This window comes from Malaclemys terrapin, chromosome 6 (assembly GCF_027887155.1).
Source record: "Malaclemys terrapin pileata isolate rMalTer1 chromosome 6, rMalTer1.hap1, whole genome shotgun sequence".
NCBI lineage: Eukaryota > Metazoa > Chordata > Testudines > Emydidae > Malaclemys > Malaclemys terrapin.
In genome coordinates, this window is record NC_071510.1 from 21688914 (window position 1) to 21711298 (window position 22385).

Genomic DNA, 22385 nt, shown 5'->3' on the forward strand with positions numbered 1-22385 from the left:
ATTTGATATTTATGCACATTAAACAGAGTTAACATGGGGGATAGAGGGAAGTAATTCTTTCCCCACGACTCTCCATTTTTGTGACTTAAATATTGCTTAAAACTAATGAAAGAAAGTTACTTTCCATGTGTTGGCTGCATCCCTTGAAGCACCATTTTACAAATATAAACTTCAGTGTAGGGAAGCTACAGATAAGTGAAGAAAAAATCTATTGCCAGTAGGGTTAAGGACAGTTAGATGCATTTAAAAAAAAAATCCATTAGAAGCAAAAGAAATCCTAGTAATGATATCATTCTAAACCTAGTATGAGATGGTAAAATTGCTTATAGAAAGGGCAGTGTTCAATAAATATTTGTCTGTATTTGAAAACGAGGAGGATGTACTCTTGTAATTCTGTAATAATGAAATACTTTCTATTCCAGCAGATGTAAAACAGCATCTGTTTAATGTTTTTAGTAGGCAGGATTGGATAACTCACCTAAGAGCTTTAAAATAATTGGCCAAGGAAGTCTCTGCATTAATGTTGATTTTTTTTTTTTTTTTTTTATAATTATGGAATGCTGAGGAAATTCCAGAAACATTGAAAAAGCTAATGTTCTGTCAGTATTTAAGGGTTAATGGGATGATTTTGTATGCCTCAGTGCTGTAGTTAAAAGATAGAACACAACCGTTGGGTATATTTAATATGGAATATCAAGCAGAGTGGATTAAAAATTTTAAAACAATAAATTCATGTTGTTCACTTAAATCTGTTTAGTATTAAAATTGAAATTATGACCACCTGTGTTAAAGCCTAACTCCAATTTTAATAGCTAAATGATTCAACATTAATCTATCAGATTGTAATAAGTTGAAGGGAACTGCTTTTTTTTAAAGTTAATACAGAATCGGGGGAAAACATCAACTTTTTTTGCAGCCAACTCAAGATTTATAAATGTCACAATGTCAGGCACTTCATTAATTTCTGTATTTTCAGGTTTTTTACAATGGATTAAATGCTGGTATTGACATTTTTCCAAATGTCAGTATTTTCTGTTGAGCAGAAAAGATTTTGCTTTAATTACTCTTGGTTTCATTTTAGCAGCTGCAGAGAGAATATTTTCTTCTTTCAGAGTTGAGAAGCTGACTGGTAATTTGGAAAAAAAATTGGGAGACTGTTTTTCTCTTCCACTTAAAAGATCTCATCCTCTCCCATCTGGTTTTTAATCACTAATTCTAACAACTTGAATGATGTGGGGCCAGATTTTAACGGTATTTAGGCACCTACAATTGCAGGTGACTACTGGGATTTTCAACAGTGCCTAACTCCTATTGATTTCCACTCCCATTGATTTCAGTGAAATATAGGCACCTAACCTGCTTAGGCATTTTTGAAAACCCAGTAGGCACACACCTGCATTTAGGCACCTAAATATCTTTGGAAAATCTGGCTCATGGTGACCAGAAATAATCTGAATTCATTAACAGTGAATATTTCCTTTCTTTAATAAATTAGTGTTATGTTTTTCATTTTTTATAAACTTTTTTTCTTTATGCATCCAGTACATTTAAGGTAATCTTATTTGACTAATAATTTTAAAAGGCTATTTTTGTACACTTAGAATTGAATTCCAATTTCCATGCAAATGCAGTTTGATGCAAATTATGTGTAAGAAATTACCTAGTAAATAAGAAATGCCATTTGCATATTTTAACAATTTAAAAGAATTACAACTTGAATAAATATATGTTTAGCTATATAATTGCTAATCTAAATATGTATACGTACACAGTAGCCTTCTTTGCTAGCAAAATATACCAAATTCCATGTAAATGTTTTAGTTGCAAATCAACATGTTAGTGCTTATCACAACCAATGAAAATGAACTTCTCCTTATGGTGATAAAGTGCAAATGCAAAATGAGACTTAAATCAAAGAGGAAACCTTGATTTTTTTTTTTTTTTTAAATACGTCCATCCTGAGATCAAGTAGGATAGGGAAGTGATATTACCTCTTTAGGTATGTCTGCGCTACAGTTAGATATGTGGCTGGCCCATGTCAGCTGACTTGGGCTTGCAGGGCTTGGGCTATGGGGCTGTTTAATTGTGGTGTAGATGTTGCAGTGTAGACATACCCTTTCCAGCTTTGAGACTGTTACTGGAATACTATGTTTGGTTCTGGTTTCAGCCCTTCACAAAAGATACTCCAAAAAACTGGGGAGGATTCAGCTTCTGAACTTTAGTGTTGTCCAGATAATATATACTAGCTTCTGAGCTGTAGGTTGCTTTTGATTGGCATTAAGTTTCTGTCTCGGTCTCTCTCTCCTTCTTGTGGTCCATCAGTAATAGCTGCAGTAAACTGGAATTAGCTTACATATGTAATCCAACAAAGCAGCTTTTGGAGGACCTCTGTATTCTATCAGAAGTAGCAGGCTTGCTTGTACATCTCTGCCAGTTGAACTCAAAGGATCTGCCATTCACGCATCAGGAAGACTTTACCTGGCAAATGGAAATAGTGCCGACAACAAAAATAATACTCTTGAAGTTTCCTATTCCAGCTTTAAAACTTCATTAAGACTCAAAAGCTTAGGAAGTGATGATCTCAGTTTCTCAGTACACAGCTTGTGCAAAGCAGCTGATGAGAATATGCTGACTGAGTGATAATCATTCTGGCTGCATCCTAGACTCTCGTTTTTCAGGATGTTAGTAATGTTTGCATCCATGCTGTGGCGACTTCTGCTACTGAGAAACCTCTTGTATCTGAGACCAGTTTACCCTTCCAGCTACGTCCTCAGTTAGATGAGTTGTGGTCAAAATCTGTCAGCAGATCTTGAACACTTATTTTCACTGAGATGAATATAGTGCATTTTTTTAATATTCAAAAACACGAATCTGATCTTGGTTGTATGTAGTTCCACAGAGAATCAAGGCCATTTTGTGTTGCCTGTAAATTGTTTTCCCTCAGTATGCATCTGCATGTCTAGGATCCTCTCTTCTGGCTCTGTTTTCAAATTTCTTACCTCCTCAGTGTAAAGCCATATAGTGGCTTACAAATGTTAGTTGTGAGAAGATGCCTCTGAGGAGGTTTAATGAAATAGTCAGATCTCTAACCCAAGTTCTGGTAGTGTGCTTTCAGTAACTCACTCTTTGCAGTTATGAGAGAACTAGTTGGAAATATCAAATCCTGTTCATCATGCGCTATGCTGCTTATGGTGAGCAAAACAGTTTCACTGTCCATTTATGCAAGGCTGGGTGACTGGACTCATGAAAACTGGCCAGGCATAGTCTTGCAGGGCTTCTCTTACAGGTAACTTCTCCATAGAAGTGTTCATATGCTGTACATGTGTGACCACTGTCGTCCAGTTGGTTTAAAATACCAAAAAGTATGCCTGGCATGGGTTATCTATCATTCTTTTTACTCTGACGTTATCATCTTACTTCCTTATTTTGCTTCCTGCCTGAAGTGGAAATCCTGCTTGGAGCTCTTTTGCAGCTCTGCTTCTGTGTAGGCTGGATGCTCAGTGATTCAACCCTGTGAAACTCTTCAGCTTAGTTCTGAAGGACTGAAGATCCTGATGATTGTGGTTGTGTTCTCCCCCCCCCCCACACCTTCCCCTTAATTTTACAAAGATTTTAGGTTTCTTCCTGCTAACTTTGCTTGTGATGCATGCCTGTGACTGCGTACATCAGCTGCACTTATTCCGTTTTGGTTTTTGTAGTCCTCTTCCCCTCCCCCCCCCCCCCCCCAAATAAGTCCCATCTCCTCCCAGAAAATCCAGCTTCACTAATGGCCTATTAATGACTGTGCTTTTGTGCTTTTAAACACACATAAGTGAAGAAATTGTGGTTCCCATAGCAACCAATACTACACAAGCCTCGCTACACATGTGTAGCAGTTTGTGTTGCTGTGTCTGGTGTTACATGCTAAGGTATTTTGTACCACTTAAAAAGCACAAATTGCTGACAGAATCCCTTCTACACAGTTTGATTCAGTCTCTTCTAGGAAACACCACAGTACCCTTAAAAACCATAGAGAGTGACACACTTTTATTACATTTCCTAGCAGCTACTCATAAGACTTATTCCCATATGTTGGCACAGTCTTACAATTAATACGTGCGTTACAGGTGGGTGAGGTGGTGATGCTGGAGCCCCAGGCCATGTTACTTTGGTATTCGTACAGATCAAAGTGATACTTATACTTTTTAACTTTGTTTAAACTTCATTAAAACTAGTGAGATGTTACTTGAATTGTTCTCATTTATCCATATCCTCTTATAATGTAGTAGCATTTACATTGTGTATACCCATGCAACTAAATAGCCCATCAAATGAGAGAGATTCCTTGTGGAATGCAAATGAACTTCAACAGAAAAATGCGAAATACAAAGCGAGTTGTCGTGTGTAATGAACAGAAGTCAGACTCATAATGCATTCCTTGCTCCGGCATCAAAAGAAAAGCCCATGTGGGCAGTGACACTGTCAATTTGTTTTCTGTCAGAAGCTATAGGTATGAATTCAAGGAAAGATCCTGGATCTCTGGACTGTTTGGACTCTTACAGGGGAAGTGTACCAGTTGCAAAGCAGAGATCCTCAAACAATATGGGTACCCCGAAAACCTTATGGGAAACTGGTAGTTTATTACATCACTGCCACCATTTGGAATTATAAACTATGATTCACCTATACATATACTTTACTGCTTTAACCTCTCAACTCATTTCCTTGTCTTAGCTAATAAACATTTAATTAGTTTACTATAGATCAGACAATGCTGGCAGCCAATTCTAGAGTACCAGTTGATATGAGGTAAGTGACGGGTCTCTTGGGACCGGGGAAAAACCCGACCAGGGTAGTGTTGTTGGTTGTTTTTTTTTTTTTTTTTTTTTTTTTTGGGGGGGAGGGGGGGGTTGATCTTTTATCACAAAGTCCAGCTTAGCTAGGTGGCAGGATAGACTGGAGAGTCTAAGGGGGACTGTCTGTGACTCCATGGTAAGGCTGGTACAGTAATCCAGGAGTTCACATTTGTTACTGGCTTGGTGAATTTTTAATTCTAGAACATTCCACCAGTTTGGGGTGTCTGCCTTGTTTTCTGACTGTCTGCCCTGAGGTAGACTCTCACAGTTGTGAGCCACTCCAGACAGCATGACAGGAGTAACTTCTTTTGTTGGGCCAGCTTCTGTTGGTGAAAGAGGAAAGTTTTCAAGCTCTTATTTTTTTATAGCTTGAAAAATTGTTTCACCAACAGAAGTTGTTCCAAGATATTACCTCCCCCACATTAGGGAGACAATGTCCTGTGATCAATACAGCTACCACACTACAAACAATCTGTGGTTAAAGTACACGCATTATGAAAAATGGAACAAATTTGCAATCAAGATCAACTTCCAGACTAGTTTGAAGAAAGACGAGGCCCTATCAAACCTACTTATACAGAAGAAAAAACTCAACTTCCCATGTGCTGTATATAATACCAACAAAACAAGATTCTCAAGACCCAGAAAAATGATATAGGTATATAGAATAGAATGTGTGTCAAATAGCAGCTGGCAGTCACATTCTTACTGCTCTAAATGGTATCTTGACTTTGTCCTACCAGTGCAAATTTACAATAGGTGGGAAAATAAGAATGTTTATTTTTAGAAGGAGGACTTCTACAATAAGGTAGGCCAGAGACATCCAGCAGGGTATATTTCATGCCCTCGGTTAGAATATGTTTTTGAAAGTTTCTGATCTGAGAAATTCTGTACTCAATAGTTCCAATCAATCAAAGGATATAGTAATTAAGCAGAGCATTAAGGATATGAATTTTCATATCATACTAGCAAAGTCTTTTAATATTCCCTATTTTTGCCCCCTCTTTTCTTCTCTTCCCCCTCTCCTTGGTGACTTCTCAATCTGTTACCTGTCTGAGCATACCCTTTCTTTCTTCTTTCTGATACGACTCTTCCTGGCTTTTGTAATAGCCAAACTTACTGATATGATGTCAACAGTTTAATACTGGCAAAGTTCCTTATACATTTTTCAGTAGCCTGGGAGATTCACAGTACAAACCACTGAGACACATTCACTTTTAAATTCCAGTTCCTAGCTGTACTTTGAAATGGTGAAGGCAATGGGAGGGAGGGTACGTATTATTTCAGTATGTCAGTGGGTTGAAGCTAGGCTAGGCTTTTTTTAAATAAAGTTCCCATCTGTCTCTCTTCTCCTCCCTCAATAGTCTTCCTTTTCCAAGATTATCTGTTCAGAGCACATCACAGCTGGCAGCCTCATCCAGCAAGCCAAGGAGTGAATGAGTGGGGACGGAGGACTGTTGTCATCCCTAGAGATGTTCTTCTGGAATAGTTTTTTGAGACATGGACATGGCTGTGAGACGATTACCTTGGTAGCCCATGTGTTGTATTGCAGCAGTTCTGTGGCTAGAGAGGTCCAATTTCCCAGTGTGTCCATCTTGCATGTGGTCTGGAGAGAGGAGGTTAAAAACTGCACTTGATGACCTCCATTGTGTACCAAAATTTAAGACAAACTATTAAATGGTGTTCTTTCCAATAGGAGTACTTAGTAAACAAACCTGACTTCCATATATAAGGAAGGGTGGAACACAGGCAAGGAACTGTAGATAACTTTTGGCAGAATCTCCATTTGTAGGAGGTTCTTTCATTGATTTAAGTTACAGTAATGGTGGCCAAAGCTCAGTAGAATGTTGATGAAGTTAGTGTTTAGTGCAGACGACCGTGGATTTGAGCATGTGACCATAAAAGACAGGTGAAATTGTAGAAATCTCCATTTGAGCATGAAGGTTTCAGTAAGCATACACGCATTCAGTATTACAAATGGAGGAGCATGTTTGGTAGCCATAGGTGTAGTGGTTTTTTAAAGTGTAGAAAAGCATTCTCATTTTGTCGGTTAAAGGGGAACATCAAAATGCATGATTCACTTTTTGTGTTGATGCTTAGCCACATGTCCCAACTTGGTCCTCGAGGATCGTTATTGGGTCTCTTCGGTCAGCCAGCATGAGACACTTTTTCTCCTCTAAATCCAAGAGCAGGTGCTATTTGTGCAGCACTACTGGGTCCCGTTAAAATTGAAGACTGGAGCAGGATGTTGCACTTGGCCACTAACGGGGATCCCTTTCACACTTACTTCCACTGTCTTATGGAAGGGTTCTTGAGCTCCGAGAGTGCAGATGGAAGGGTAAAATGCACATGTGGGAATTGAGAGTAATAACTAAGGGGAGCTTATTCATGTTAGGAGAAATTAACTCTGCTCCAGAATACTCTGATGAAAGACCCTATAAAACTTTTTAAAGGTCATACTGCATTAGTGAGAGATGGGAATAGAACCTAGAGGCCAGGTACACTATTGTAACCGCTAGATATGTACCTGATAGGTCTAAAACTGTGGGAAATAGAAAACAATGTATGGTGAGGCAATTATTCCAGGTTGTGCAAATGAGTGTCTCAGTTTAATCGTTGTTTGTGCATGTTGCAGAAATTCGCGACTTTTATCACTACAGGTAGTCTCTGTCCAAGGCAGTGTCACTTCAGACAAATAAGAGAACCTGACTCCAGCAATGACTAGTGCCAGTTCTTTCAGAGGAAGGTATAAAACATTCCATCTCATACAGGATTTGATAACTTTGCATTAACAAAGTGGGGTTTAGGAAAATAGTTGAAACCGTTTATAAGAAACATAGGAATAATAATTAGTCAATGATCTTGGATAACTCAAAATAGTCTTCTCTGGGAGGTGTGAAGGACTAAGGTAATTTTTTTTTAAAAAACTTGAGCCTGCTTTTATAGTGTGAAAAGGATAACTTGTTGCTGTGTGGAAACATTTGATTATGAATGGAATGGATAAATTGGTATGAAGCCTGATTAGGATACAAACTACCTCTTTCTCTTTATTGGAAGGGTACTTTTTTGCATGAAATACTCTTTGGGCAGAGACAGCATATTGCTAAATGTTAGTACAGTGCTCAGCATAGTGGGACCTGAGTCTGTATGAAGGACTCTGAGTGCTAACCTGGATAACATAACTTTGAGTGAACTGTTATAAAGAATGCTAAATCCTGAATTTAAGGATTGTGCGGTTTGGGATCTGGGAGAGTTGTGAAGGCATTTGCCAAGTTGACCAACAAGGGCACAGTACTAAGATGAATAAGCATGGTGAAGAAGTGTTTTGAATAGCATCAACACAATGCTTCAGTCATTCTCAAGCTTAGTAGATGACGGTTTTACCTACACATTTGTCTTAGATCTAAGTTTGTCATGTTTTTAACCTAGTTCCTGTAGAGAAAGCTGTAGGGGAAATGGGGTGTGGGATAGGGAGGCAACTTTCTCACTATAGAGTGAATAAGCAATAGTATTTGCACAGTGTGGTATGAGTAAGAAAAATCTTGTACAGCCACAATATAGGAGAAATGTGAATTTGTCGGAAGAGCTGGGAGAAGGGTGTTTGGGCAAAACGAAGTCTCTAAAGAAGGGATTTTATTGGGTTTAACTGTCTAGGATTTCTGGCTGCTTTTCATTGTTGAGCATAGCTAAGTACAATGGAGAAAGACAAAAGGGTTGGCTCTCTAAACGTATTCTGTGTTGGACTAACTCTGTTCTCCTCAAGTTTTCGATTAGAGCAAAGTTCAGGCAATGTTGAGCACTTTTGAAAATCATTCCATAATGTGTCTTATTGTGTAATACTTCGCTCTGGGTGCTGGGAGGAAAAACTCCTTTGACAATAGCTGGTGATCAGTTTCTTTGAAGCAAGCAAGTGAATCACTCTAGAAAGTGGGCCATCTTAACTTTCAGTGATAAACTTGTTTTTAAGAATATTTTGAGTGAAATAGAGCAATAGAAATGGCAGAGGTTTTTTTAGCTCTTTTTATTAAAGTCTTTTGGGGTGATTCTGTAGAATCTGATTACTTAAGAGATATGATAGCTACTCCTTTTAATCTTAATTCTTAGTGAGTTGACATTCTTAAATCACATCTTTATTGCCATTTGTCATGTTGCTTTACTCAGATTGGATGCTGTTACCTTTTTTTAAGGTTAAGTTATGTACAATTTTGGGCTCTGCTAGCAGCAATAGGAGTTTAAGGAAATCCCTTATTGTGGTAGCAGTGGCTATTTATTTTGGCAAGTGGGAGACACTTTACTTACATATTGGTTTGCAGCCAGCACTGAAATTCAGATCTGGCTTTGATTTGCTGATTTGTCCATTGGCCAAACACCCTATATAAAATGTCAGCCCTGTCGTCTTGGGAGCACTTCAGGTTTTAGGGTTAAACCTGAAAACTCAAACTTTAGCAATGTTGTTGCAGGTAATAGTTGTATAAGGCCATCTTTTTAAAAAGTGAGCTATTGGGTGTTCAGTACTCTTCAAAATTAGGCCACTTATTTAAGCTCCAAAATACGGATTTAGAAGCATAACTTCAGGCACCTATTTTTTGAAAATCTCTGCTCCAGAGCGGATTAAAAATGTCTAGCTGTCTGTTGTGCTATTCTCTGGCAGTGCAATAAGAAGAAAGCGGAGGATTATATTTTATATTCCTGCCCTTTCTTCTAAACTAACTGCAGCAACTCAGCGCTGGGCTTTTATTGTGGGGAGTTCAATGAAATACATGTTCAATATGAAGCAAAGGTTAAAGAGAGTACAGGAATTAGGACGTGTAAAGAGAACAATACTGAAAATATTAGGGCACCATATAAAATCAGTGGTATGCATTCATGATACTATTAACTTCTGGTCCCTTATCTCAAAGTCATACGAATGCTTAGGAATAGGCAAAGGTAGTGGCATGGTAAAGCTGGAAAAGATCTGAACTCTTTGCGTTAAAGAGGAGACTAAGGGGGAACATGATAGGGCTATACAACATAATAAATGGCATGGTGAAGATATATCAAGACAAATACCAGTAAAAGCACACTTATAATACAAGAACAAGGCACATAACTACTATATAGCTGAAGACCGAATATTTAAAACTGACACAAGGAAATAATTATCTAATCAACCTGTGGAATTTATTGGCATAAGATGATTTAGGTTGCGTTTAGTAGGATTTTTAAAAGGACTAGATGTGGATAACTGGACTAGTCACAGTGACAACAAAGAGGTTGGATTGTTTTTTTTCCTAAGGGCTTCTGGGCATTAGTAAGTATCTGAACTTCCTATCCTATCATAATTGTCCATTGTGGATTTTTTTGGCCAGAGCCTGGTGCTTCAGAGGAAGAGGCAACTCAGGGCCTCTGGTTATACACACGGTTCACATTTAGAAGGTCACCTTTGCAAGAGTATTCTTTAAGATGTAGATGTAAGCACTATAAACTGAGTTTAATAGACGTTTAGGTTTTGCAGAAGGCAATAGTATTCATGCCGTAAAGCTTCTTACGTGCCACAGGTCTAATCCCGCCCCCCATTGTACATTTTTTTCCTCTCCATCTGTGGAAATAGTTTAGCTTTAAATCCTCTTGGAGGTGGGAGAGGAGCTTTCAGAAGTACAGTAGAACCTCAGTTACAAACTCACAGGTCAACCACACATCTCATTTGGAACCCAAAATACACAATCAGGCAGCAGCAGAGATGCGGGGGTGGGGGTGAGTGAGGTGAAGCAAATACTGTTAAATGTACACTATATTAAAGGGAATTTTTTATATTTAAAAACTCTCCAAGGTAAGGGAACTGTTTGTGCTTCATTTAAATTAAGATGGTTAGAAGCAGCATTTTTCTTCTGCATAGTAAAGTTTCAAAGCTGTTTTAAGGCAATGTTCAGTTGTAAACTTTTGAAAGAACAACCGTAACGTTTTGTTCAGAGTTACGAACAATCTCCATTCTTGATGTGTTTGTAACTCAGGTTCTACTGTATAGTAGGTCCAAAAATGTTGTAGATACTTATTGTGACATTCCCCAAAACATAGCTTTTTGCAGAATTTCAGAACTTGATTTTTTTAGCCACTTTTTTTTGATAGTCAAACTGGAGGATGTATTCTCATTTTATCCACTGTTTTCCTTGTGCATCTTATTCTCTGGTGGTACTTTTATAATTTCTCAAATAATTCACGTTTAAACATATCTTCTGTGTGTATGGTTTCAGAGTAGCAGCGGTGTTAGTCTGTATCCGCAAAAAGAACAGGAGTACTTGTGACGTCCGAAGAAGTGGGTTGTAGCCCACGAAAACTTATGCTCAAATAAATGTTAGTCTCTAAGGTGCCACAAGTACTCCTGGTCCTTCTGTGTGTAGTTTCCCTTCATGAATATGTATGTCTTACCATCAAACCATATTTTGTGAAATGTATATTGGAGCTATCGCCTACAGAATCATGCCGAAGGATTCATTCAGACCCAGTCTCTTGTCTTTATCCTTTCATGTGCAAGTGCACCCAACAAAATATCGGGACAAATGGCGTCCCGACCATACTTTTGGTCAGGATGCGGGACAAACTCCTCAAAATCGGGACAGTCTGGTCACCCTATCCAAGCCGTTTCTTTCAGATCTGTCCACAGTCTTCACCATCATTAATCCTGAGGCTGAATCATGTCTGCAGATCCTACTAAGAGTTGATAGGGTTGCTCTTAACTGGTTAAACTCCTTTCTGTCTGAAGATCCGTTCTGCTGAGGACACTTATAGGAGTTCCAATTTGTTAAGCAAGAGTGAAGACCCTTCATAAGCATTGTGAAGGCATTAGTAAGGGAAGTGGACAGCCTTACCCAATGCCTAATGGAGTTTAGGGCATGGTTGAAGGGCTAGATGTAAATTGTCTCAGACAAGACCATATGCTTATCTTTTGGGGTTAACAATTTGAAGAAATAACCATTTTTATCTGAATCCCAGACTAATGGAATCTCTTATTTCTAAGTCTCGTAACCAGGAGGGCTGCTTTTTGACTCCCATCTTCCTCACTTTCTTCTGTATGGTAGCTGAAAAACATTTTAGCTGCTTGTGCTAATCTTTCCCCTGTATAAAGGGGAAAGCGACTGCTGGCAGGGTGATACTAGTGAGGGTTGCTTGGCTTAGGAATTTGCTTCCCTCCTGGATAGTAGTTGTAAAATCCAGACATTCAGGTCCTGAAATCAACCTGCTCTTAATTTGGTGAGAGAAGGCCAAGGGATTTGAGTGGTTATGTACTCTGGTCACGGGAAATTGTCTTGGGGCTAGAAATTAGTTGTAGCAGGTTAGAAACGCCTTTTCCTTTTTCCAGGACTAGATTAGACAAACAAATCTCTTTTGAAACAATGCAAATACTAAAGGACTTGTTGATTTGGTGCCTCATCCCCATTGGCTTATACTGTACTTGGGTTTCATTAGCTTCCACTTTGGTTTTCAACAAAGCTATCAGAATCTGGGTCTATGTAGTTATGTAGAATTTTTTTCCTTTTTGTCAATTCCTGAGGGATTGTAGTTTATCTAGGTACAGTGCTTCTCATTTTCCCACTGGGAGAAGGCAAGATTTCCCCCCCGCCCAGCATTCTGACTTCTTCACCCTACAAGGGAAGAGAACCCTGTAACAAGGTGAGGATAGGTAACTTGTCTGCATTGCTGACCCACTGAGCAAAAGTCTGTCTTGGAACTTCAATACTCAAGTCCCAGTAATAACAGGTATTCCGTTCTTCCCGTCCAAAATAATTTGGTTACAGTTGGAGTCTGTGGCACCTGTGACTCAGGACTCCTGTGAATTCTCTACTTTATCTCTTTCTTGTGGCCCTATGCGTCGCTTACTTGTAATTTTTTTGCATATTTTTGTTAGCAGTTCCAGCTGCTTCATTCTTGTTTTTTTCAGAATCAGGGCTTGAAAAATTATTCACCTGTGGCATGTAAGAAGCTTTACTGCATGAATACCATTGCCTTCTGCAAAACCTAAACCACTATTAACAAACTCAGTTTATAGTGCTTACATCTGCATCTTAAAGAATACTCTTGCAAAGGTGACCTTCTAAATGTGAACCGTGTGTATAACCAGTAGGGTGCTGCCCTGAGTTTGCAGACAACTCTAATGTATCTTCTGCTGCTCATAGCTTTTTGCAAGCTCCAGGGGAGAACTGAAGATGCTTTGCACAGTTTTCACTTCTACTACTAGGACCTTTGTGGTGGGGGTTGGGGAAGACAGTGAAACTGGCCAGGTTTGCAGTCATTTCACTCTGGCTCCTCAGGAAATGTCTGAGGAGCAGCCGAAACTGGCACTTGAGCTATTCACTGAGGGAGGACCTGAAACCAGAGTCCTCTAATCCCCACTGTTCACACAAATCAGGAAGATGAGTTGATGCACAGAATTTGGGTAGTCTTTACAAAATGGAAGGGTGGCCTGTAGTCTGTGGGGGGTGGGCTGGGGGAGAACTTAGACCTCTGGCCAAAGCCAAATTATTACAAAAATCTAAGTTCGATTTACATGGTACTTGTCCATGTTAATTAAGATTTTTTTTTTTTTTATGGACTGGAAGAGTCTTCCAGAACCACCTCTACGGTGGATCAAATCCTGTATTTCCACATACAAAGTCACCAGTCTTCTCCCTAATAGCATTCACAGGACACTTTACAAGTACTGTGGCCACCTTATTAGGTGAAGGGGAAATGGATTCAGTGGAAAAGACAGTGGTTCTTCCTTGCATGCATGTATGCATGCATGCATGCCTCTTTGTAAAAAGTATTACATGTTTGGTATATGCAGTGTTGTAGCCGTGTTGGTCCCAGGATATCAGAGACATAAGGTGAGTGAGGTAATATCTCCCTTTGGACTGACTTCTGTTGGTGAGAGTGACCAAGCTTTTGACACGGAGCTCTTCTTCGGGTCACAGAAGTTGGTCCAATAAAATATTACCTCACCCACCTTGTTTCTGGACATATTTGGTGTCGGTCTCTGTAGATGGTGTCTTTGGCCCTCTGGAGCTGAGTGCTCTCGCTTTGCAGAGGCCTTTCCATACCAAATTGGGGAGTAAGAGGGCACCCCTGTTCAGAAGCCATTGTCTAGACTGAGACTGTTAGATGAGCAAGAACAGAAGACTTTGCTTACTCTGTACATTTCTGCAATGACCCTAATCTAGAGTTACAAAGAGCAGACAATTCTTTACGGTCTGTTCATTTTCTACCCTCCCCCTCCCCCCCCATCCTAAATCATGCTTTTAAAATCCAAGGAAAAATCCAGCTGAAGGAAGACTGGTAATGATAGTTTATTTGGGCTAAAAAATGTTAGAAGCCAGTGACTGTGTTCATGTTGGTTAGCAAATTCAAACAAGAGGTTCAGATTATCAAATGAATCATTGCAGAACACCAACTTCATGGGGGGAAGGGCGTGGAATCTCCCTTCCATGCCCCTTAGCTTTGGTGATCCCACAAACTTGCCTGCTTACACAGCCTTGTAGTTTTTGTGCAGGCAAAATTCCTATTCACATCAGTCATTTTCCCTCCAATAAGGAAAAGTGCACAACTTGAGTCCTTGAGTTATTACTTGACTCTAAAGAATAGCCAAAGGCAAAATTTTTCACGTCTCTCTTTAAAATTTGGCAGGTGAAAGAGAATGTTTTATCCCATTCACATCACTTGTACTGGGTTTCAGTCTTTTTTGGCTTAAAGTTCATACCATGTCATTTGATCATTTTAATTTCCAGATGCTTTCTTGTTTTTGGGAATTAAGCAGTTCCAATAGCTGAGCCCACAAGTCTCCATGCAGATATGAAGAACTAGAAAAAATGAGTATTGAATGTTTCTAGCTTACGTCAATCTCCCTTCTTGAAGTTCCGTGTCTTTTTTTTCCTACATTCTCATATGGTCTCATTTCTCTCCTCCATTGTGGGAATATCCAACTTTGTTGTACTGTTATTTAGGACAAAGGGCTATTGAGCTGCGGAAATAGGTATAGGAAGATTGTTGAGCAGTTTTTATCCTCGTATTTGCTCAGAAATAGGCTGTTCAGAGAAACAATTATTTTAGAAAAATTGGTACCATAATATCCCAGAGTGAAGTTCAGGTTTATATTAGGATTGCTGATATCACCTATTAGTTCTATTCCTTGGTCCTTCTGTGTTTTTGTATTCATGGTTTCTGGATGGCATCTGGGTGATAAAATCAAGTTGTTATATCCAATCTGGATTTCCTACCTTCATGCTTATTTTGTTAGTATTTAAGGATTTCTTTATTTTGTTTTCTCTCCTTTTAACTTTGCTCTTGAGCAGTTAGAGTATATCATTGATTCTCATGCACTGGGCTTTAGAAATGCCGTTGCATTTGTCCTCTGATGCCAAGGATTTTTATTCACTTCTAAAGCTTATTACATGGATATATGGAAACGTTTATTGGTATCCCTCTTCATGGTTCCCTGCAGATGCTTGCCTTAGGGATTATAAATCCTTTTCTTCCTCCTTTTCTTTTGTTGATGTGACCTTAACTATTTTGCATATTTCCCTGGTACCGATACATAGAACCACAAACATAGAATTAGTGTTAGTATTGCGCTACTTAGCACAATTCATCTTTTGGGTGTTCCATAGCACTTGTGGGTTCTTCTTAATTCTGTAGGTGGAGAACTCCCAAAATCTTAAATGTTTCTTTCCTTTATGATGATCCCTTTTGTGCAGGTTTTCCCTTTTTATTTTTTCCCCAAGAACTTCCCCATGTTACCTTGCAGCTTTCTGTCTGGCTAAAATCTTTAGCCAAAATAATCATTGCTTGCCCCCTATCATCAGCCTCTTCACAGCATCCCACATTACTGTGTGTAGTCAAACTTGTCCTTTGTTTTAAGGCCCGGAGTCACTCAGCTGTGCTCACCGAAGCACAATCCCTACCCGTCCACCTTTTACATTGGTAGTCTGCTGTCTCCATTTTCTTCTAAGCTCCCACCTGGAATGCTCGGTCTGTCTAGCCACCACCTTTAACCCGTTCCGATCTTCCTAAAAACTCAATCTATGCGGTAAAACCTACAAATGAAGAAAAAATTGATTTATTTGGTTTGCAACAAGCACATACTGAACTGTAGCTTTTTTGCCTTTTCCCTCCCTTTGTGTCCCCCCCCTTGTTTGTGCTTGTGTAATGTGCTTGATTTTTAAAGAGCCCAAATACTTTCTAGATTTGTTTAGTGAGGTGGTCAGCACATGTGGGTGACAATAAAAATAACAAATGCTTACCTCTCTTCTACAGGCTATTGTACACAGATTGTAAATTTTCCCTATTGTATAGTTGGGGCGGTATGTGGGGAATAAGGACATTCTACCTCAGGCCCTGAAGAAACAACCATAAAGATACTGGACATGAGGCACTTAGCCCAATAAAACTTACAAGAGCTGTCTCCTGTATTACTCTGCCTCACTGGAATTGGTGGGTGCCAAAATCATAGGCTGCTGCTCAGCTATGAGTTTGATACTCGCCCTTATTTAAGTTCCTAGCAAACCTCCCGTTGAGCATGATTGATACTAGGGCTCCCTACCTTTATATTGCTGTAGTTGTCATACTCTGCCATCCACATACTTGATGAGATGTGCTATGCAGACAGAATTACTTCTCACAAGTGGGTCACTTCCTCCCAGGCAGGTTTGCTGGTGCATGGAGAATGATTGGACCATGCCTATCTTGGGAGGTCCTTCCTTTTTTAAGAAATTGTGCCGCGCCTCCCTCCCCCCGCCCCAGTCTTTCCTTCACTACCAACCCTTGTTTCCATGACTTGAGTCAAGGCTACTGGTTCTGAGGACTTTACCCTGTTCCTATATCCAACAAATAATCTTTATTTATTAATTTTTTTAAAAGAACCCTTCCCATAGTATTCCTGAATTCCTATCCTGTTTCTCTAACTGATTTCATAGACCTGCACAAATAAATGCTGTGCATCTGCAACATCACAAAGGACCCAGGATTCAGAACACCATTAAATATTTTTTCGATTATCTGTGCTTTGAAGCATTAGAATTACCAGTATTTGTCTTTCGCTATTTGTCTTCATTTGAGTATTGATGTGAAGGGCTGCTTTCTTTTTAATAATATCCTCGAAGACTGATTTACGAAGGAAGAGCACAAGACAAAATTGTACTTTTAACAGACATTTGACAACTTGATGAAAATCTAGTGTGAGGCACTTTGCTCTACTTTGCAAGTACAATTACCTTTTTTTTTTTTAAAGCCCTAGCAAAGGGCATGCCAGCAGATCTTGTGCCCATGCTAGTAAACTTTGACGACCATATTTTGCCTTTAGACTACCACCATAGTTGGCAATGGTTGTAGTCTAAAATGAGTCGGAAGGGAAGAGATGCTATCCAGCTGGTCTTAAATTTACCTTTTTTATTTTATTTCATCCAAATTGAAAAGGACATAAGTGCCAATCACTTAATATTTCCAAAACAAAATGGAGTGCAGTCATGTCCATTCTTCTCCCATGCAGTATAATGTTAGCCAGAAGGGGATATTTACACTGGTTTATGCCTCCATTCCCCCTACCTCTTTTCAAAGGCCAGATGGAACAAATGGGCCCCGAAGGTCAAGAAATCTGGGTTATTTAAGACCAAGAGTGGGTCGTTATTTAAGACCAAGATCTCCTGGGTCATTATGGAGAGTACCCTACCAGCCACCCAGTATCTATGTGAAGGTGGAATCCAGTGTAGTCTTGGCTGGCTGGTAGCATATCACTGAGTGAAAGGTGCACTTTCAGGTAGGTTGGTCTCTGACCATTTTGGATTTTCTAGGTCAAAAATCCAGTATTTAAATGTGCATCCAGAGGAGAACTGTTTAACTAGTGCAGGTCCTAAAGCACAGGTATTGCGTATTGTTGATAGGATGCCCTATTTCAGCACAGATCTTAAAATCTGTATTCAAAAGAAAAGGCTGTACCTATCTATCTGGGGCAAGTTGTAAAATACCCTTTTGACCATTGCTTCTACATTACATAGAGTTGGCTGTCTGCCTAGCCAGACAGCTCCCCTCCCACTCCCAAGGTTATAAATTCAGCTTATAATGGTGGTTGAATATCCTAACTCCTGTAGACTGATATCTTTGCCATCTCTTCCGGTTGGATGTCTCATTCTACTGGTATCAGCTTGATTGAGTTTCAGCCAAGTCCTCAATATTAGGATCTGTTTTTGAAGGATCTCAGTGTGTGGTGTGTGGTTTTTTTTTTTTCATTTTATTTATTTATTTTTATGGAACTGATTACAGGGTGGATTGTTTCAAATTAAAGTACAGTAATTCACCAGTTTTAATTATGGTTTAAATCTGTGCAGGAAATCTTGATTTAAAAGTCTTGATTTCAATCTTGTTTTGCATTTGTACTTTTTATTTTCTGTAAAGAGGTTATACCAGCCTTTTGAGAATAATTTGGTACTCTCTTGCAAATCGGATGACACACTGTATCTATATATACTTATTTAAACAGTTATAGCTAATCATTCATATTAATTCTTATATTAAATAGGGAAGCATTTCTTATTTACTAGATACTTTTTGTTACCGTGTCAAGCTATATTTGGATGGAAATTGGAATTCAATTAAAAATGCGCGCACACACACTTCAAAATTGTTTTAGTTAAATAGAACTACCTTAAATGTGCTGGATATATTCCAAAAAAAGTTACCAAATATGTTTGCGTTTTAAAACTGATTGTGTGTTTGTGTTTTTTTTGTGTTTGTGTGTGTGGGTTTTTTTTTTTTTTTTTTTTTTTTTTTTTTTTTTTTAATTTAATACAAGTGAATTGTACTAATGCCTTCTGGTCATTGTGTCCTTCTGGACTTTAGAACTAATAGATCTTAACCTGTCAGACCTAATTTTTATTCATAAATTGGAAGAGAAACTTTCATGCTTTTTCAACTTTCAATTGCTTTCTCGGCTTTGAATGAACTAATTGAACTGAACAAGCTGAATAAACTGAAATGAAGAAACTATTCTCTCTGCACCTGCACACAAGGCTATTACTGTCAAAAGTTGGGTTAGCACACTTCAACAAAATCTGGTTCCTGGTACTTAGCTAGTGACTTTGACCAGGCTAGTGGTCTGACATTTGTCTTTAAATCATTGACAACAAATTGGACTGCATGAATATTCTATATTAATGTAACTTAAATGAATTAAATAGGTTACAGTAAATTTGTACCTTTAGCATAGGTGATCATAATTTCAAATTTAATTTAAAATAGGTTCATTTAAAAAAAAGTATTTAAAGTCTGATTTAATAAAAAATTATCCACCCTGCCTGATTATGAATAATTTAGGAGAGACTTGGAAGACAGTGTTTGTCCCTTTTTCTTGTTTCCTTTGTGCATCTAACACTGCAGAGTCTGTATCATTGGTTTCCCCTGATCAATTGGTTTCTGCTGTTTCTGTGGGTCTTTTACCCAGCAATAGAAGATGATAGAAAACCCAAAGACCTTTCCCAAGGGGAATCTGGGGCTGGGGTAAAACTTGAAATAAATGTTAAAGAAATGGTCAACTTGTCTAGTTGGCTTCAAAATGGGTGTTAATTAGAAATGTTGTTGTTGATATGGAAGGTGAGAGGAAATCATTAGTTAATAAAATGTAACTAAAAGCCATTTTTCTAACCAGAACTTAAATGTATTTTTAAAAATCTATTAAAGTTGGTGGCTTTGCAAAGGCTAATTTTGACTTTTACTTCCAGGAAACTTGAGATTTGGAGCAGTCTGTATAACAGGGTTGCTGGTAACGAGTGAAATTGTAAAACAGGTGGCAGAGCAAAATCTGTCTTTGAGAAATTGTTTTGGTAATTCAATTATTGGCTAGCATAAAGGATTGGCCAATGATAGTCATGTGAGAAGCTTATGTAATGCATCTCTACCACCAGAGAAAGCATGTGTTAAGAAAACTAGTCGTCTGGAGAGGGACTGCTCGAAATGTCACCTTTTCCTATGGTCAAAGTAAAACTCTTTGCATGTCAAGTCATCTTTAGAAGTGAAGAGATCCTAAAGTTTCCTACTTCTGTGACACAACTGTGTCAACTTAGTGAGTTTTTTGGAACTGCAGTGCATTAGAATACAAGTTATTGTAAATCAGGATGATATGACACAACTACATCCTTCAAGACTACTTGATCAGGTTTGTCCTGACCAACTAGCGCATGTATGCTTAAAACTGAGAATTATACTGAGCTTTTCTTGTGTAGGTGACCATTCTTTTAACTTGCCCTTCAGTCTGCAAATGGGTCATTATAGGGTAGGATTTACAGCATGGTAGATTGAGTTATGTATTATCCTCTTTGGGTTAAGATAAGACTAGAGACAATGTCTCAAATGGTCTCTTCAAAGATTTATTAAGCCTGTAATTGATATGAAGACACAAGTATTGCTTTTAAATTGGAACACTAAATATTTACTACTGGTACAACTCAAACTATAAGCTTTAACTTTTCAAGCAAACTGTTTTAGGTTTTATAACTCAAATAAAGGAAAATCAGAATTGCTCTATCATGGGTTACTTAAAATTAAGTAGCCTTGTGTTCTAAATTCTATGCAGAAAACAGTCTTCCAAAAGCTGAATTGCTTATGGCTGTGGCTGGGTTAAACAATCTCTGGATTTATTTTTTTTTATATGGAGATGTACCTATCTCATAGAACTGGAAGGGACCTTGAAAGGTAATAAAGTCCAGTCCCTTGCCTTCACTAGCAGGACCATCCCCACCCCCCCATGGTCCCCTCAGGATTGAACTCAAAACCCTGGGTTTAGCAGGCCAATACTCAAACCACTGAGCTATCCCTCCCTCCTATATGAATAGAGTAAAGAAGTTGGGCTAGGTTAGCACAGCCAAAATTGTGGCAAAAAAGCAGCAGTCTCCTGCTTTGGTTTAATGCCAAGATTGTGGCTGTATTTAGTATCTGGGCAAATTGCAATACATTGTAAATGGCCATTACCTATGTCGGTGGCTTCCTAGCATTGCTAATTTCAAATCCTGCTGTGTTTTGCAATTTGCATATTTAAAAAAGTTCGGTTGGTTTGCTTGGGGACAATAATACTCTTTATTCAAACATTACCTCTAACATTCATATTTATTGGTCCAATTATTCCAGTTGAAAAATGCTGACTGACTCTTCCGCTTCTTTATCTACGTACAGTATACTGTTTCAATAGGGCTATTGTAAGTAAATCCATGCTGAAATGAAGCAGCAAAGCTTCTGTACATAATTTTAACTCACTTTTTTAACGTGAAGTTCCAGGGTTAAGAGTAGACTAGATTCTAGCAGAGCACGGTGTTGTCTTGTGTTGTGACTTTCATGGGTGGGATGGATGTGTAATGGAGCTGCGCTTTTTTTTTTTAATGGTACATGACCACCTTACATTCTAATTGAAACTAGATTCATTTGTTTCCCTCCTTCTCCCTTCCTTGTTACAGGATTTAAAAAAAAAATCATGTGGTTGGTATGGTTCTTTTTAGACATGGTGTGGTTTTAAGGTAGTTTCCAGGCTAGGTGCAGAGATAACTAGTTTGTACTACCTTTAAATTAGGCTGTTTTTAAAAAACAAACACAATTCATGTAAGAAAGATATGTTTTAACCAAGTTTGGAAAGATTAGATTGGAATTGCCTCAAATTCAATTAAACCACACTGCATGGACGTGCTTGGAATATAAATACAATTACTGTAAATTTGTACAAACTGATTTGTTGCATTATCTTGCTAATCTAACATACGGTACTTTTTGTGTCCATATTGCAGACGGCAACTCCAAACTAACATGGCAGTCAGACTGTGTGATGTGGCTTCTCTGCTTAGAAGTGGTTCGTGGGCAGCAGAGCCTTGGACTGGGGTCTGTGGGATTTTTCTTAAATTCTGTAGGCTACTTTTTAACATGTTAAAATAGTGCTGAGGCCATACCAAACACTTAAATCTCTACTGTATATGCTTTCATGTTTAAACATAGTTTGTATCTCTATTTTGTCAGGGCCCAGAACAGAGTATTATAATTTTTTTTTTAAACATGGTGATCTGTAGAAATTTAAACTGCACTGATTTTCCTTCTATTTACAAATAGCTTTTTGTACTGATTTAAAATATCCAATGGATAACTGAAGAGTATAATTGTAATAAAACTGTTTTGGTATGGTCTGAATACTAAATTACAGTAATCTTTAAAACCTGTACACTGTATTTTTTTGGTTACTAATTTTTTTTAAAGTTATTTACAATTCCTACTCTAAAAGTTGTTTTAAAATTGTAAATTACCTTTAAAACTATTTTTTCTGGCTGAAAAAATACTTACTCTGTAACTGCTCAAAGACTTGCTTGATATTCTGTGAACAGTTGTTGAACCTATCAATGGAATATGCGTTATTTGTAAAATATAACATATTAGTATCACTTGATTCAGAGCAGATGGTCCTGTAGCTGAGAAATGTTGTAATTTCAGTGTACCCAGGCTACTGCAGCTGTTCACTTGAATGTTGGCTTAGGATCTCATTCTTGCCTCCTGAACATAAAAATAAAATGTGCAATTAAG

At 38.3% G+C, this 22385-nt stretch overlaps 1 protein-coding gene across 10 annotated transcripts in view; it reads left to right on the forward strand.

The window, feature by feature from the left end:
• ELAVL2 (ELAV like RNA binding protein 2) overlaps positions 1-22385 on the forward strand; it is a 143301-nt gene that overhangs the window by 49445 nt on the left and 71471 nt on the right. For 8 of the 10 annotated variants that reach the window (XM_054033242.1, XM_054033245.1, XM_054033249.1 and 5 more), the window contains one exon: positions 21605-21695. The exons of the other annotated variants lie outside the window; for them this stretch is intronic. In XM_054033242.1, the coding sequence (XP_053889217.1) occupies positions 21624-21695 (72 nt within the window). In that variant the 5' untranslated portion in view covers positions 21605-21623. The remainder of the gene's footprint in view (positions 1-21604; positions 21696-22385) is intronic. 10 annotated transcript variants of the gene reach the window in all.